Below are 15,047 nucleotides of genomic sequence, written 5' to 3' on the forward strand. Positions count from 1 at the left end.
GCTGGACAGCTCCGTGTGTTGGGTACCTGGCTGCCAAACTAGGAGTGTGGAGTTCAATTCTCCAGTGTCCCTCCTGGGAAGAGAGCCGGCCTGTACAAGCTTCACAATTGCAGAATACCTCCAGAACAAAGGAAACAGTAAACTACTTCTCAGTACTTCATACATAGAAGGCCCTGAAATGAATCATCATAAGTTAGAATTGACTTGGCAGCATATAATTGTTGTACTTCTAAATGCCAGGAACCCTGGGAATTGTAGTTTTCTTGGTTCCTAGTAATATTGCCAAATGATTTGAGCACTTTAGCTCTGATCCAGAACCTAATTAAGACTGCAGCTTTTCCCAGTGTCCCTATGATTGCTATATATGATTGCAATGTGTGTATATATGTATATATACACACAGTCTCACACAAACTGATTATGCACTGATCCTAACCTTCAGAAGGGAAGTACATGTTCCATGCTTCCAAATTCCAAATGTTCAGTGTATGCTATTTTCACTTCCAATCCCCACCCCTGTGGACATATTATATGTGAGGAAGGAGGGCAGCAGTACTGATCACTCACATACCCTTTGTTGTACCGATACCAGTGTACTAGACAAGGGGATTTGTAGGTTCATTCATCAATTTGCATTGATTTCATGACCAAGGATGTACATACATCCCCTGTGCTTTTGTAATACCCAGCACAGCAGTGTGGTAAATACTTAGGAGATGAGGACAGCTACCAAAATAGCAGTCTTTCCCAAGCAGCTACATTTAGTTGCTTTTTGCAGATGTTCTTCCTGATATATCTTAAAATTGATGTCAAAATCTTGCATAGTCCATGCCAAAGCTTTCTTTGGATCAATCATTCAGGTATCTGTTGTTTATACCCTTCTAAGTCTGTAACACCATCTTAAAGATGGATGTATAAGAGCAGCCAACAGGAAGTTAGTGTGTGTGTTTATTTCCTTTGTGAAACTTGGTATTACTGAACTAGGCAGGGATTAGTTTTGGACAGACCACACCTCATGACTAACTCATCACTGATCCATTAAAAACTGATTAAGAGGAACAGTGTTGAACATCCAAAGTGAATCAGTTTTTGGACCTGTTACAGATCAATGAGGATTGAGTTATATCGTGTTTTTGATTACAAGATCTTCAGTAAGTAATGCAAAATTTTGCCAGAGGGAATGCCATGACACTAAGAAGAATTAGAATTTATTCATTATGGTTGGGTGACCAGCTCATATTTATGGCTAAAATATACAAAATGCAGTTTTAAAATATACAACCAATTCACAAAACATATTATGTGGCTAAAATATACAAAATGCAGTTTAAAAATGTACAACCAGTATGACACGAGGAAGGATGTAAGGTACAGGGAGGCCTCAGGGCCCTGACACCCTCCTAATGGAATAGAACAGGTCCTAGAAGCTTCCAAACTTGCTTACCACTGCCCAAAATCAGTGGGGAAGTGAGCTAGACAGAGAGACCCTCATGTACACTAGGAGGGCTTAGCAAGACCAGATGCTTCTGTCTTCACCATGTTCCAAATGGTTTTCTGGGCCAGGATCCTTGTTTCCTGACAAGGATTAATCCTTGTCTCCTGACAAGGATTAAAAGACCTTATGTTCTAGGGGAAATTTGGCAAAACTCTGCCCCTATAATTTTTGTGCTACCACTGCAATTGATGTGGGTATTGAGTGGAATTGGGCATAGACATGTTATGTTATTCCATGTTATTTAAACCCACTGCCACACAGTTACTTCTACCCTTTTATTTTGAACTGTTCCTTGGTGGTTGGATTGCAGGACAAACCCAAATACAGTAATTGGGTTTCACTAAGGCAAGAAGAAGGAAAATGATTATTATAGAGATTTTTTTAAAAATCATTTGTTGTAGTTTCTGGTGGAAAGATTCTAGGCTTATGTGGTCCATTACATAAATGCGTTTTTAATGGAATGCACAGGATGCCTGTGAGCACAGTCTAAATCTAGGAATTAGTTTATAGTACCAGAATTGAACTACTTTTTCATAGAAACTTCGCTTCTAGTTTTACAAACTTCCTTGACTTCGGGAGCCTAATTTAAGTACTTTAAAAATCAATTTGTTATTGCTGTTGTTGAACAACTGGAAAGTGACTACTACAGATCACTCAAATCAACTAGTACATCCTGGTTTGTTTTCTGTCCACCTGTCGGCAGTATATTAGATAATGGACAATATATTGAATTGTTCAACTTTTGCCAGCTGACTGCTGGCAGATCAGTGTACTGGCTTGCACAATGCTGGCTGGACTAAGGACACACTTTGTTGTTACATCTGGAATAGCTGTGTCATTTTTTTCACTTAGCATAGGTTATAAGCTGAAGGAAAAAGTTTTAATCACTGAATCTTGAAGACGGAAACTGACAGCTTCACTAGTTGAGGGAGAGGGGCCATTCCCCACCCCTACCCCCATATAGCAGCATTAATGAGATCCATTTATTGTCACTAAGTTTAATTGCAATTTTTGCTTGTTGCCCAGTCGTCCCCCAATACTGAAGCAAGATTTAATAACATTGTAGCCCATTCTTTGTGAATTATCTATTAATCCAGTTTATTTTGGATGGAATAATGCTCCCAGATTCCCAATAATCTTTTCTCGTTACTAGGCATTCTCAGAAATGAAACTTGACTCACAATCACTTGTGAGTGAAGTGGTAGTGACTATGTCAATGAATAAAATAATGAGTTACTAAAATAGCCAATGAAATACTTTAGGATATAGTGTGGCAATATAGATGAGTGCAGAATTCGACAAAGATCATTGTTCACTTTTACTGGGTTCTGCACAAATTATATCAATAGCTGTGAAACTATGACTGGTTTATGTAACTCACTGGTAGCCATCTAAAAATTAACATTGCATGCCACAAGATGTTATGCCCCAGTAAGATGAACATTTAGCAGCATTTTTTGATAAATTATACTCTGTTCTTCCTGAATGATATACAGTGGTGCCTTGCTTAACGGGCGCCCCATTTAACAACAAATCTGCATAGCGACAAAATTTTGTGATAGTTTTTTCGATCGCATTGCAATGTTTCTAATGGGAAAAATTGCTTTGCGACGATCGGTAAGCTGTTTCCCTTACTGATTTTCACATAACGATGATTTCCCAACAGCTGATCGGCAGTTCCAAAATGGCCGCCGGGTTAAAAAAATGGCCGCCCACTGTGTTTTCGCATGGATTCCTCGCTTACCGGGCAGCGAAAATGGTGGCCGTATGGAGGATTTTCGCATAAAGGTGAGTTTTTTGCCCATAGGAATGCGTTAAACAGGTTTTAATGCATTCCTATGGGCTTTTTTATTTCGCATAGCGACAAATCCGTATAGCGACGATTTTGGCTGCACGGATTATCGTCGCTATGCGGGGCACCACTGTATGCTTCATTTTTTTAGCCTTATACCTGACAAAGATGCAGCAAGGTAGAAAATGTGCTTATTAGAGTACTGATAAACCTGTTATCATTGAAACTACCCATGGGCAAGACAATATTCAAACTCAAGTGTTTGCAACATTATGGGTAAGCTAGCTCTTTGAGGTGGTGCCATCTAATTACATATATAAATATCTTCCAGTGTTCAAATATTTGTGAGGAAATTTCTTATGAGTATGACTAATACCACTGGCTTAAGGTAAGCAGAGTACAGGTGGAGATTGTGCAAGTTTTCCCATGGATAGCTGCCAATGCACCTGAGTAATTTCAACTTGAAAACTCTCATTAATTGTGAATCTAGGCAACTAATGAATAAGTATTATCTAGAATAGTTAACTGAATGGTGTGCTTGTGAATGTTATTCCCAGTATGAACTCTTTAGTGACTGAGAACAGATAGGGCATTGTGTTAGCTATAATCCTGATAGGACCCTGGGATCTATTGCTTATAGAAAAGTTGGTTTTAGCTTCCTCTCTTCTCTTGTTCTTGAATCCAGTGTGACTTTTTTCTGAACCCTAAAATATTCATAATGTTTCATAATATTCACAAACCATGAAAGTAATTGATGAGAATCCAAACATTTTTTCTTTTGCTGTTGCAACTGCTAAACATGCCTAATTTTGGGGGGGAGGGATTATGAAAAATACCTTCGTATGTTGGAAGAAGGATATGGAGTGATAGTATGATTTTTATCTGTCTGTCTATTGCGTGGGGGAAAGGATTGTTGTAAAGAGAGTACATAGATGGGAAAGCCCTAAATAGTTTGAGACCAATTACTGTATTTAAAGGACCACCTCCTCTTGCATGATCTTTCCACTTTACTGCATCTTGAGAGATGGTCCTGCTTTCTGAAGTGTGAACAATGGGAATTCAAATTGAATACATTTGTAGTGCCCAGGCTGGAAGACTTTGGCTGAGAGGTGGCCAAAGCTTTTCTATAAGATTCCAGAAATTTAACAAGAGTAAGTGCAAAGTGCTTGCTACACCTAGGAAAAAGATACCAAATACACAGTTATAATACGAGGGATATTTGGTTCAGTAATATTACACGTGAGAAGGTCCTGAAATTGTTGTAGATCACAAAATGAATATGAGCCAACAGTGCAATGCAGCTGCAGAAAAGGCAACTGCTATTTTAGGCTGCATTAACAGAAGTATAGTCTCCAAATCCTGTGAAATACTAGTTTCTGTCTGTTCAGCGCTGATTAGGCCTCATCTTGAGTACTGTGTTCAGTTCTGGAAACCACACTTTAAAAAGGATACATACAAACTAGAACAAGTTAAGGAGAGGGAATCAAGGATGATCAGGGGACTGGAAACCAATCCCTATGAGGAAATACTTTTGAAATAATTAGGCACATTTAACCTTGAGAAAAAAAGAGTGAGGGGAGATTTGATACTACTGTTCAAATACTTCGAAAATTGAGAACATACACTGTCCCATCTCTGCATGACAATCATCTCAGAATGCAGGACACATAATAATGAGCTCATGTTATGGGAAGCCAGATTCAAGTTGAATATTGCAAAAAGGTTGTTAACTGTTCAAAGAGTATGGCAGTGGAACCAATTACTTTGGGAGGTGATGAGCACTCCGGCACTGGAGGAATTCAAGAGAAAAGTAGCCCACAGATTTCTCTGACCAACAGGTACAAGTAGATTTGCACAGAATTTTGACCCAAAACAAAAGTGAAAAGCAAGTCTGGAGGAAACAGCTTGAATAAAACATCCAGAGAATTTCAAGGTGAGGCAAAACATTTGTAAAAATAAAATAAAAATCTGCAGAATTTCTTGCAAAAAGAGAGAGTAGATACCAATAAATCTTTAAATCACCACCACATTTTATAAAGCAGACATTGTTAGGTATAACACATTGAACAATTTAAAAGAAAAACAATTGTGTTTTCAGTACTATTATCAAACAACTGTGGAGCATGAAGAAGCTTTCTATTTCCTAATGATTCTTGGATCCTGAAGTGAGTTAAGCAAAGTGACAGCTTAGGCTGTCCACTTTGATTTGTTCCTGATGATTCCATATGCTGGAACGGAACCAAACAGAGCAGTCCTACCCGCACACAAAAAACAACACCAAATCCCTGATAGGGACCCAAAAAAGATGTGAGTCAGCAACAGTAAGGGATGGGCTAGTTGTGATTGCCCATACAGCATGCGATTGCCGGAAAAAGGAGAGAACCTGCCTGGCCCCAGTAGGGACCAACCTATGGGACAAATCCTAGTCTGATTGCACCCTGAGTGCCCTAGATTCAAACAGCGTTGTTACAAGTTGCAGGTGGGGATGGAGAATGACAAGAGCACTATTTTGATAGTATCCACCTAATTAATAAGATCATGGGTAGACATGCTACTGATGAAAATACTGAAAAGAAATGAGCCAGCTGAGAATGATTGGTGCTCTCCATCACTGATTGGTGAGCTGACAGGAAAGTGAATGAAGGGAGAGTTGTAGGAATATTTGTTTGTTCTGTTTCCTCACACTTGATAGGAGTAGTTGGTCAAATCATCCTCCATAAATAAAATTATAAATAACTACATAAATGTACAATAACCATAGTTTTTAATTCTACATTTTAAATTATTTTTTTTTATTTCAAGGGTAAAAGGAAATAACTTGGGAAAATAGGGAATATATCATACTATACATTATCACATATTATCTGTACTTAAATGTATCATTACGTAAAAGACTTTTGTGTCTGCTAGTTGCCTATATAATTCCAATTAGAGTTATTTAACTATTTTGTATTAAAATTATCACATTTGGCTTTCAAGTTATAGAACAGATCCAGTTATATATACAGTGGTGCCCCACATGATGACAATAATCCGCCCCGTGAAAATTGCTGTTTAGCGAAATTGTCATCATGCGAAAACCCTTTCCCCATTGGAATGCACTGAAACCCAGTTTAATGCTTTCCAATGGGGAAAATACCCCGTCGCCAAGCAAAGATCACCCATAGGGAAGCCATTTTGCGATCGCCGATCAGCTGTAAAAATAGCTGCCCTGCGAAGCATGGGTCTGGAAAACACAGGGCAGCCATTTTGCGGAAAATCGTCGTATTATGAACAAAAGGTTCGTGAAGCACAGAGCTAATCGACGTCCAGTGAAAATCCCCCATAGGAATGACTTTTGCAAATCGGTATAGCAATCGCAAAAAGTCATCATTATGTGGATTTGTCATTTGGCGGGGTCGTCATTTAGCGAGGTACCACTGTATAGGGTCCCATTTTTCAGATGCTTCTTGGATTGAATTGTCTTTCAAAGCTTCTGTTAATATGTCCATCTCCGCCACTTCCATAATCTTTTCCTCTAGTTCTTCACAATTTGGTATTTCAGTTTTCTTCCATTTTCCTGCATATAGTATTCTGGCTGCAGTTATTACAGTGGTGCCTCGACTTACGAACTTAATCCGTTCCAGAATGGTGTTCGTAGGGCAAAATGCTCGTAAGTAGAAGCACCATTTCCCATTGAAATGCATGGGAACGGGATTAATCCATCCCAGCATTTCAAAAAAAAAAACCTGAATGAATGAATGAATGAATGAATGAATGAATGAATGAAGCACAGAGAAAGCCCCATCAGAAGGCACTGGGGCTTTAAAAAAACAACCAAAAATAAACAGAGCAAGTCCCGAAGGCTCCAAAAAACCCCGAAAAAAACCCCAAAAATAAACATCCAGCAATCCCCACGCTGGGACTGCAAAAAAAAATTTCACCAAAAACTAACAACACAGCACAGAAATATAACCCCCCTCAGCCAAAACCCATCCTGCAAAACCCACCCAGAAGTTTCTAAAAAGCAAAAAGCAGCACCTTACCAGGCAGACAGAAGCCTCCTCCAATGGCACTCACTCCCTGGTGGATGGTGGATGGCGATATAGGGCAGCCAAGGCGGCAGGGGGTCTTACTCATGCGTAGACCCATACCTTTGGTGGGTCTTACTCATGAGTAGACCCACACCAGGGATGGGCAGGGAACACACCGGCTTCCCCGCCCAGTGGCAAACCAGAGCTGCCCCACTTCTTCCTCCTCCTGTGCCGCTGCCACACGCCCCGTCCATGGAGGAGCCTCTCTGACCGGCACACCCCAGCCCAGCCCAGGCCCTTCGGCAGCCCTTACGTATGAGTAGACATGTGCCTTTGGTGGGCCTTACTCATGAGTAGGCCTGCACCAGGGATGGGCAGGGAGCACACCGGCTTCCCATGACCGGCGGCGATCCAGAGCTGCCCCTGCCTCTCCTTCCTCCTCCTGCACCACAGGAGTAAAAAAGTTCCCTGACCCCCTACTCTCACTGTTGGGGCGAAAGAGCTACAAAGAAGCAGCCTCTTCGCCATCAACGGTTTGAATGTCCTGCCTTTTCTCCCTGCCTTTTTCTGTTCTTTGGTCGAAGCTCCACTGTTAAGTTGAAGCAAAATTTTGCGAGCGGAGCTGTTCGTAAGTCGAAATGTTCGTAGGTAGGGGTATTCATAAGTTGAGGGACCACTGTATATGTATCACCAAATGGTTCTTTCTCTCTTATCTAAACTCTCTGGTAACATATTTAATAAGAATAATTTTGGTTTAATTAATTCTGGTTTTTAATTCTACTTTAAAGCCATAGTTGCTGCACATCTGTATAGAATATTCTCACATGATTTAAAAAACTAGCCACATGTACAGAGGGGGAAAACTATCTCAATACAGTGGTGCCTCGCATAACGGGCGCCCCATTTAACAATGAATCCGCATAGCGACGATGTTTTTGCGATCGCAAAATGATGATTTCTATGGGGGAAATCACTTTGCGATGATCGGTAAGCTGTTTCGCTTACCAATTTTCGCATAACAATGTTTTTCCCCAGCTGATCGGCGGTTCCAAAATGGTCACTGGGTAAAACAGGGACGGATTCCTCGGGTGCCCAAAATGGCCGCCGTATGGAGGATTTTCGCTTAAAAGGTAAGTTTTAAGCCCATAGGAACGCATTGAAGGGGTTTCAATGCATTCCTATGGGCTTTTTAAATCTGCATAGCGACGAATCCGTATAGTGACGATTTTTGCTGCACGGATTATCGTCGCTATGCGGGGCACCACTGTATTACTAAATAATTTTTGCTGTAAGCTACACTAATCGAGAAGTTTTGTTTGGTAGAATCTTGTCAGCTTGCTTTTTAGCTATCTTCACAGTTGATGGAGATTCTGCCTAACTTCATATTGATCATCATAAACAACAGCACAGTCCGACATAATTGTACTACCTTTATCTTGCAGCATTTCTAAAGAAAAATATCAGCTACAACACAGTTAAGCAGGCATTTTTTAAAAATTGCCCCTCATGCCTTCCCATTTACCAAATTAGACATTCTAATGTTACTTGTGATACAGTCTTTCTTTGCAAAGTAAGATAGCCATGCATGTGGGAATGTCAACATTTTTCAGAGTCTTGGCTATTGCACAACTTAACACATTGCCACACAGCGCTGGTGTTGTAAACAAGGCATGTAGTTTGAATCTACACTGAGATATACCTTGTTTCCAGCCCAACATTTGTCGACCCTACATCAAGTCAGTGTGATTGTCACTATAGTGTTAATAGGTGCTGTTGCAGGAACAAAATTACAGTGTTTTTTCACATGACAAGCTCCATTCACTTGGGGCGAGATACCGCAGTGGGCAGCACTAGAAGGTGCTGAGGTGATTTTCCTCTCAGCTGGCTGGATGCCAAAATATTGAGGAAAGAGTTTCATTGGGAGCAGCAGGTGCTTTGGTAAAGTGAAGGGCAGCTTGATCCTGTGGACGTTTATTATCCAAATGGGTTGTGTGTGGAGCTGTCTCCCAATTAGGGATGTAAATAGAACTGGAGCTGTTGCTTTAGCAATTTATTTGACCCATTTCGGCTTGAATTGTTGATGGAACCATACTAGAGAGAAGTTGAGGATTTTTGACTCCTTTTGAACTAGCACAGCAGAGTATAGGAATGAGGTAGTCGGGCTGAAGACGATACTAGAATAAGTGTACGTAGCAGCGAGTGGTGGGAATAGTTTTTCAGCAAGAGAGAGGAGTTTAGAGTGGAAATGGGATTTTAGAGATGTGGCATCCCAGTTTGGCTGTGCAGGACTCGGAAGGGGGATGTGAGGCAAGCAGATTGGCAGTGTTTCAATGGAAGACATTGAAAAGGACAGAATGAGCAGCACACAGCTGATTTCTGTCAATACAGTGACAGAATGCTGTTTTGTGGCAGCATGACAGTAGGAGGAAAATGGGGTAAAGGGAGTGAATTTCCAGCTGAAGTTATGGGAGCAATTGTATAGCAATTGTCCACAACATAATGGCAGAAGGGAAAGGTAGCATCTTCAATAATGTAGACACCCAAAACCACCACATTGCCATGGTCATAAAAGTGAACCTGCAGTGTCAGAGGTGACTGTGTGGTGGCTATGCGGAGAAAAACTATGGATTAAGGCGTGGTTTGCTCCAGGGCTGCAACAGATTTGCATCTGTGTCATGCAGAGTGAATGCAGTGAAGTAGAAGTGGCAAATTTTTTCCACAGGTGTAGATCCAACCACAGACCACCGTATCCCTTGGCATATGCTACTGAGCAGCATTTGCGTGTGGGAAAAAAATGTCACTTGGTGTCTCCTAAATGACAAGCCCCCCCCCCATGTAGGCTGTTGCACTATCTCAGTTGTCCTCACCTACCACTCCAACTGCTACATCACCATGGTTTTCTCAGTTACTCTCTGAATGGCATTTGTAATTTACCTAGAGTCAAAGGATTATCCATTAAAGGCAGTGCATCTTTTCTTCCTTAGAGGAAGGCTTGTCAATTATAAACGGAAAAGGGGAAAAAGAATCTATACATATTGAAAAGATTTCTGGGAGCTTAGTAGTCAGAATAATAATAAATGCAAAAGGACCAAAAATGACAAATACATCCTTTTAAAATATACATTGTACTTAGTTGGAATAAAATAAACAGCAAGATGTGTAATGTTAGGAAGTCATATGATCAAAGAAAATGCACTGAATAGCCTATACCTATTCTTTCAAATAAAATGAGTAATTCAATGCAAAAGTGTTGTGACCACTTCTGATGGGGGGGGACCTTGTATGCATGAGTCAAAGATTCTATTACAAGGACAGGCAGTGCTGCTTTTCAATAATGGTGTCAATTCCGAGTGCTAGGTGGTATGCGGCGTTGCTGGTGTTATTTTTCCAGATCACTTGAATGGAAATATTGGATTAGCTAACCCTGTGTCAGGTCTGTTAGTTATAAACCCTCCAACTGTTACTGACGGAAGGGTGCATAGCTAGGACTAAAAGCAGCTGCTGTCTTTTCATTCAAGGTTTCGTGAAGCATCCTACCATCGTCATGTTTTTAAAAATAAAACGATTTATTAAACTGAAAAGAGATAACAATCAAAAATTTCACAGCTTTGTCTTTTCACAGGAAGCTTTGTCCCAGTGGGAAATCCTTTTAGCCGAACACCATCAGCTGGACTGCGCATGGTAAGGAGTTCTATTTTTTCCCCTTTTTGCATATAAAAAAGAATTTAAAGTTTAAAAAAACCTTTCTTCAAAAGTGACCATTGTATACGAGCTTTCTTATATTTCCCTTTAGTCATAAAAGGACTGTCTTGCAAAAAGAAAAAATCCTCTGTGTAGGATTTGTGTCTCCCATAGCTGCTATCTGAAAACCAAAGAATAAAAAGAATCAATATTATCTTAGCACAGCATGCTTGTTATTCATTAGAATTAGATTGTAACACTTTACTTTTAGTATTTTTAGATTCATTTTTATGGTTCTAAAACAAATATGACATATCTGGAGCTCAGCTCAGACGTTGACTGATTCTACTTTCAATTTACTTTCAATTGAGAGAGACTGAAATCCATTTAACAGTTGTTAGTTTACCTGACGTTAAGCAGAGTTATTGATTTCATAATAAGTGCACTGTAATCATTTTAATAGCTTTCAGATTTTATTTACTTTACAAAATAATAAAGTGATTGTAGTTTTCAGCATTAAAAATTTCACCTGAAATGGATACATCTCTCAAGTATTTCCTGTATATTTCCTTTCATCTATTCAAATTAAAAGATTTACACTTTGGATTGTTGTACGAATGTTGCAAATTTTGCAAGCAGAAGTAGGTGGTGTTTCTGTGGTATTATCTACCTTGTTTTCAATGTCTGAAGATTATAAACATTGCCTTAAGAAACTACTTTACCATTTGGGGGTCCCAAAGGAAATCTATCATACATCTTTATTTCTCCTCAGCATACATTGTTATTTGTTCTCTCCTTCTCTTTCTTCATCATATTTTCCTCTTTTTTCCCCAAATTATTTTTTCCTTCAAAAAATAAAAAGATACTTTTTTGTGGTCTTATTTGGTGAAATTCAGTACTTGCATTCTTCTATATTAAAGACACTCAAGCGGCTTCAGAACTCCATTTGCTCCTGGTTATTAAATGTATATAATTTTGTGTGGTGCAGTTAGGAATCTCACCTAAGAGCTTTTAGTGTGCAATACAATTCCCATTAGTCTGAGCAGAAGATCTGGGTTGGAGGTATTGGTATTGTTCAAAAAATGTTATGTTACAAACTGTTTTATGCTTACATTTTTATCAGCTAGTATTGCAACATGTCCTGGAAATGAGGAAAGGGAATATAGTGGCTCAGAATTATTCCTGCCAATATAATGTACACCAAAGAGGAAAAGTGGGGTGGGAAATACATTATGGTATTCATTAAGCATTCTTTCCCTCTCTTTTGTGATATTGTAGTGGCAGAAGAGTTCTCCTAAAAGTATGTAAATTGGCATCCTTTACAGTTAAAAGTGAACTGTTTCTGATTAAAGGAGAATGGATCAAAATAGTGTCTGAATAAATCTTACAAGTTGAATTATTTCACCTACTTTTCATTTCATCCTTTTAAAAAAAATCCCTGTGAGCTTCGTTGCAGCAGCTGTGTTTGTGTTTCTTTGTGTGTGTGTGTTTGTACATTGCAGGACTCAGTAAAGTGGAGCCTGGCACAGCTTTTCCTCCAGGCACATTATCAATTCCCATGCTCATTAAATGCTTGAAGGACTATAATCAAATAAGGATCATAGCCATCTGAAAGCTCAAGAAAGCAACTGTGGTACCACCAGCAGTAATTAAATGATTCAGGCTGCTTAAAGACCAATGTATGACAGTACTTCTTTTTTTAAAAAAAACTTCTTCCATTGATAGGATTTTAACTACTGCCACTTTAGTTCTTTTCCCTTCCCAGTTGGTTTGAATTGAGCATCAGTGTTCTGCCTATTAGGCTTCTGAACTAGGGTCCCACTGGTGAACTTGTGGATAGGGATCAAACTGTTGATTTTTTTTAACTTGCCTTGCCATCCTATATTGCAGCCCATTCCATATAGATCGTCTGCTACTATGAAAGGGCCTGAAACTTTCCAGAACAGTGGTGACACTGGAGGATGCACAGGAAGAGAACTGGGGTGGGTGGGAATCAATCCAAGCTCCTCCCTGTCTCCTTCATCCAATGATAACATTTTGAGCACAATTCTTCATTAAAAAATAGTCCCAGTAGCAGAAAAGAAGCTGGATTCAATCTGTTGCTTACCATTTGGATTTTTTCCACTGAAAAAATGGAGTATGAAAGCTGGATGTCCTGTCAGCATGAGCCTAGTTGGTTTAGATTAGCAAACTGGCATCTCACCTTTGGTATGAGGATAATGTTTGGTGCAACAGCTTTTGGCCCTCAATAATATGGTGAAAGTGCTCTGCCCTGCCACCTTTCTAGTCTACTCCACCGTATGAGGTATACCTGTGTCTTCCATACCTGCAAAGCACCTCAAACTGTTAGATAGAGAGTGTGGGCCATACACCACACTCCTTTCATTTTCCCATGCTACTATTCTGGCACCACATTTGCCCCATTTTCTGTGACAAACAGATCTTACCTTTCTGTAGCTAGACTCCACTGCCACAGCATGTCCCTCAAAGCCTCTTGAATTTTGTGAGTTGTGTGACTGCCCTCCATCACAGCCATATTCAACAGGGCCCACCTGTATCCTGCCATTGTGTGTTGCCCTATGCCTGATGCCTCCAGCTACCACCAGTGTCCTGTCAGGGAGAGAAAGATATATTTTGCACCCTGTCTCCTCTCTGGTTATCACCTGTAAGGTGTATAACTTGTGCCCTGGCCAGCTGCTGCTGTACCACTACCCTTGGTGCCAGAGGATCTTTAAGTTTGGATTTTCAAATAATTCCAGGATACCTGATAACTAGTAGAGAAATCACTTTCTCTTCATCCTCTAGCAAGAGGAAACCTAGCCTATTGTTCCCTGAAGTAAATGGAATTCCAAATATTAGAAATTATTATTACAGATTTTCAGAACCATTGAATTCAGATTCAGATATATTTGAAACTATCAAAATGGCACTACCCTGTGAATTTTGAATATTTTCAAATTTGAATTCACAGCTTGTTTCTAATTTGGCAGGTTTCATCTCTCAGGACGTAAAATAAAGTGTTACAGGTCAACAGTAAACCTGCATAGCACAGAAACCTCTGGATCCATTTGTCTCAGATTGGCCAAATAAATCACTCAGAAGGGAATATTGTCATATAGATTTCATCTAATTCTGTGAAGAAGAAGATTGGAAAGTGCTTAGAGTAGATGGGATCAATAACTTTTGGTTTTAAAAATGTAACTTCTCACTTTTACCTGTCTAAATTTTTTAACAAAGGCCTTGGCAACTCTGATTTTATTCCAGAATGCTTTATTTATACAAAGAATACCTATCATATTTATAAGGTTGGCTGTTGTTCTGATGCTAAAAATTCCTGACCTGTTTACCCACAGTTTACAGATTGTTTACATCAGTTATTTACCAAAATATTTCTAGTTTTTTCAAATGCAGCCACATTCCAACAGGTCAACAAAGAGGTTGTGTTAAGAAGTCTTACAATTTGTAAGGAATTTCTCACTGTTGATTTCTTCATAGTGAGTCAGATTTCAAGGAACCCTGGAATTTCATCAGCTGCTTCTATTGATTACTGAAAGGCTTTTGATTCTGTGCCCCACTCATGGCTTCTTGAAATTTTGAGGATCTGCAAAATTGCTTGTAGAATTGACTATCTGAACTCATAACAAAATGGAGGACAAAACTAAAGTTCAGGGACCTCCTCTCTAATGATATCCTTATTAGAAGAGGTGTTCAGGGTGATTTCTGTGTTTATGAATGGCTGTAAGTCCCTTTGAAGACAATTGAGTGATAGTGCTAAAAGCCTAATTACAAGAGAAACTGTCTTAATGTCTCATAGTTAATATACATGGATGATATTATCTGCAAGCTTTCCTGATAAAGTGAATATTCTCTTAAGCTTTATTTGTATTATTTGTATACCAACAAAACAAACACCATTTAAAAATACTTCATAAATACAACATTAAAAACAATTAACCTATATTGAGAATAAAAGCCAATAGTAAAAACAAATTGAAAGCATTTAAAAATCTATAAATTAAAAATCAGCATTCCTGATACAACTTACTGCTTAAAAGCCTGCCTGAAG

General features: G+C 39.3%; 1 protein-coding gene across 9 annotated transcripts in view; it reads left to right on the top strand.

The window, feature by feature from the left end:
• AHI1 (Abelson helper integration site 1) overlaps window positions 1–15,047 on the top strand; it is a 110,537-nt gene that overhangs the window by 72,461 nt on the left and 23,029 nt on the right. For all 9 annotated transcript variants that reach the window (XR_013540611.1, XM_072996452.2, XM_078383334.1 and 6 more), the window contains exon 20: window positions 10,923–10,981. Coding sequence is in view for 8 of the 9 variants with exons in the window: in XM_072996452.2 (XP_072852553.2) it covers window positions 10,923–10,981 (59 nt within the window). In the remaining variant the exon portion in view is untranslated. The remainder of the gene's footprint in view (window positions 1–10,922; window positions 10,982–15,047) is intronic.

This window comes from Pogona vitticeps, chromosome 1 (genome assembly GCF_051106095.1).
Source record: "Pogona vitticeps strain Pit_001003342236 chromosome 1, PviZW2.1, whole genome shotgun sequence".
NCBI classification, from domain to species: Eukaryota; Metazoa; Chordata; class Lepidosauria; order Squamata; family Agamidae; genus Pogona; species Pogona vitticeps.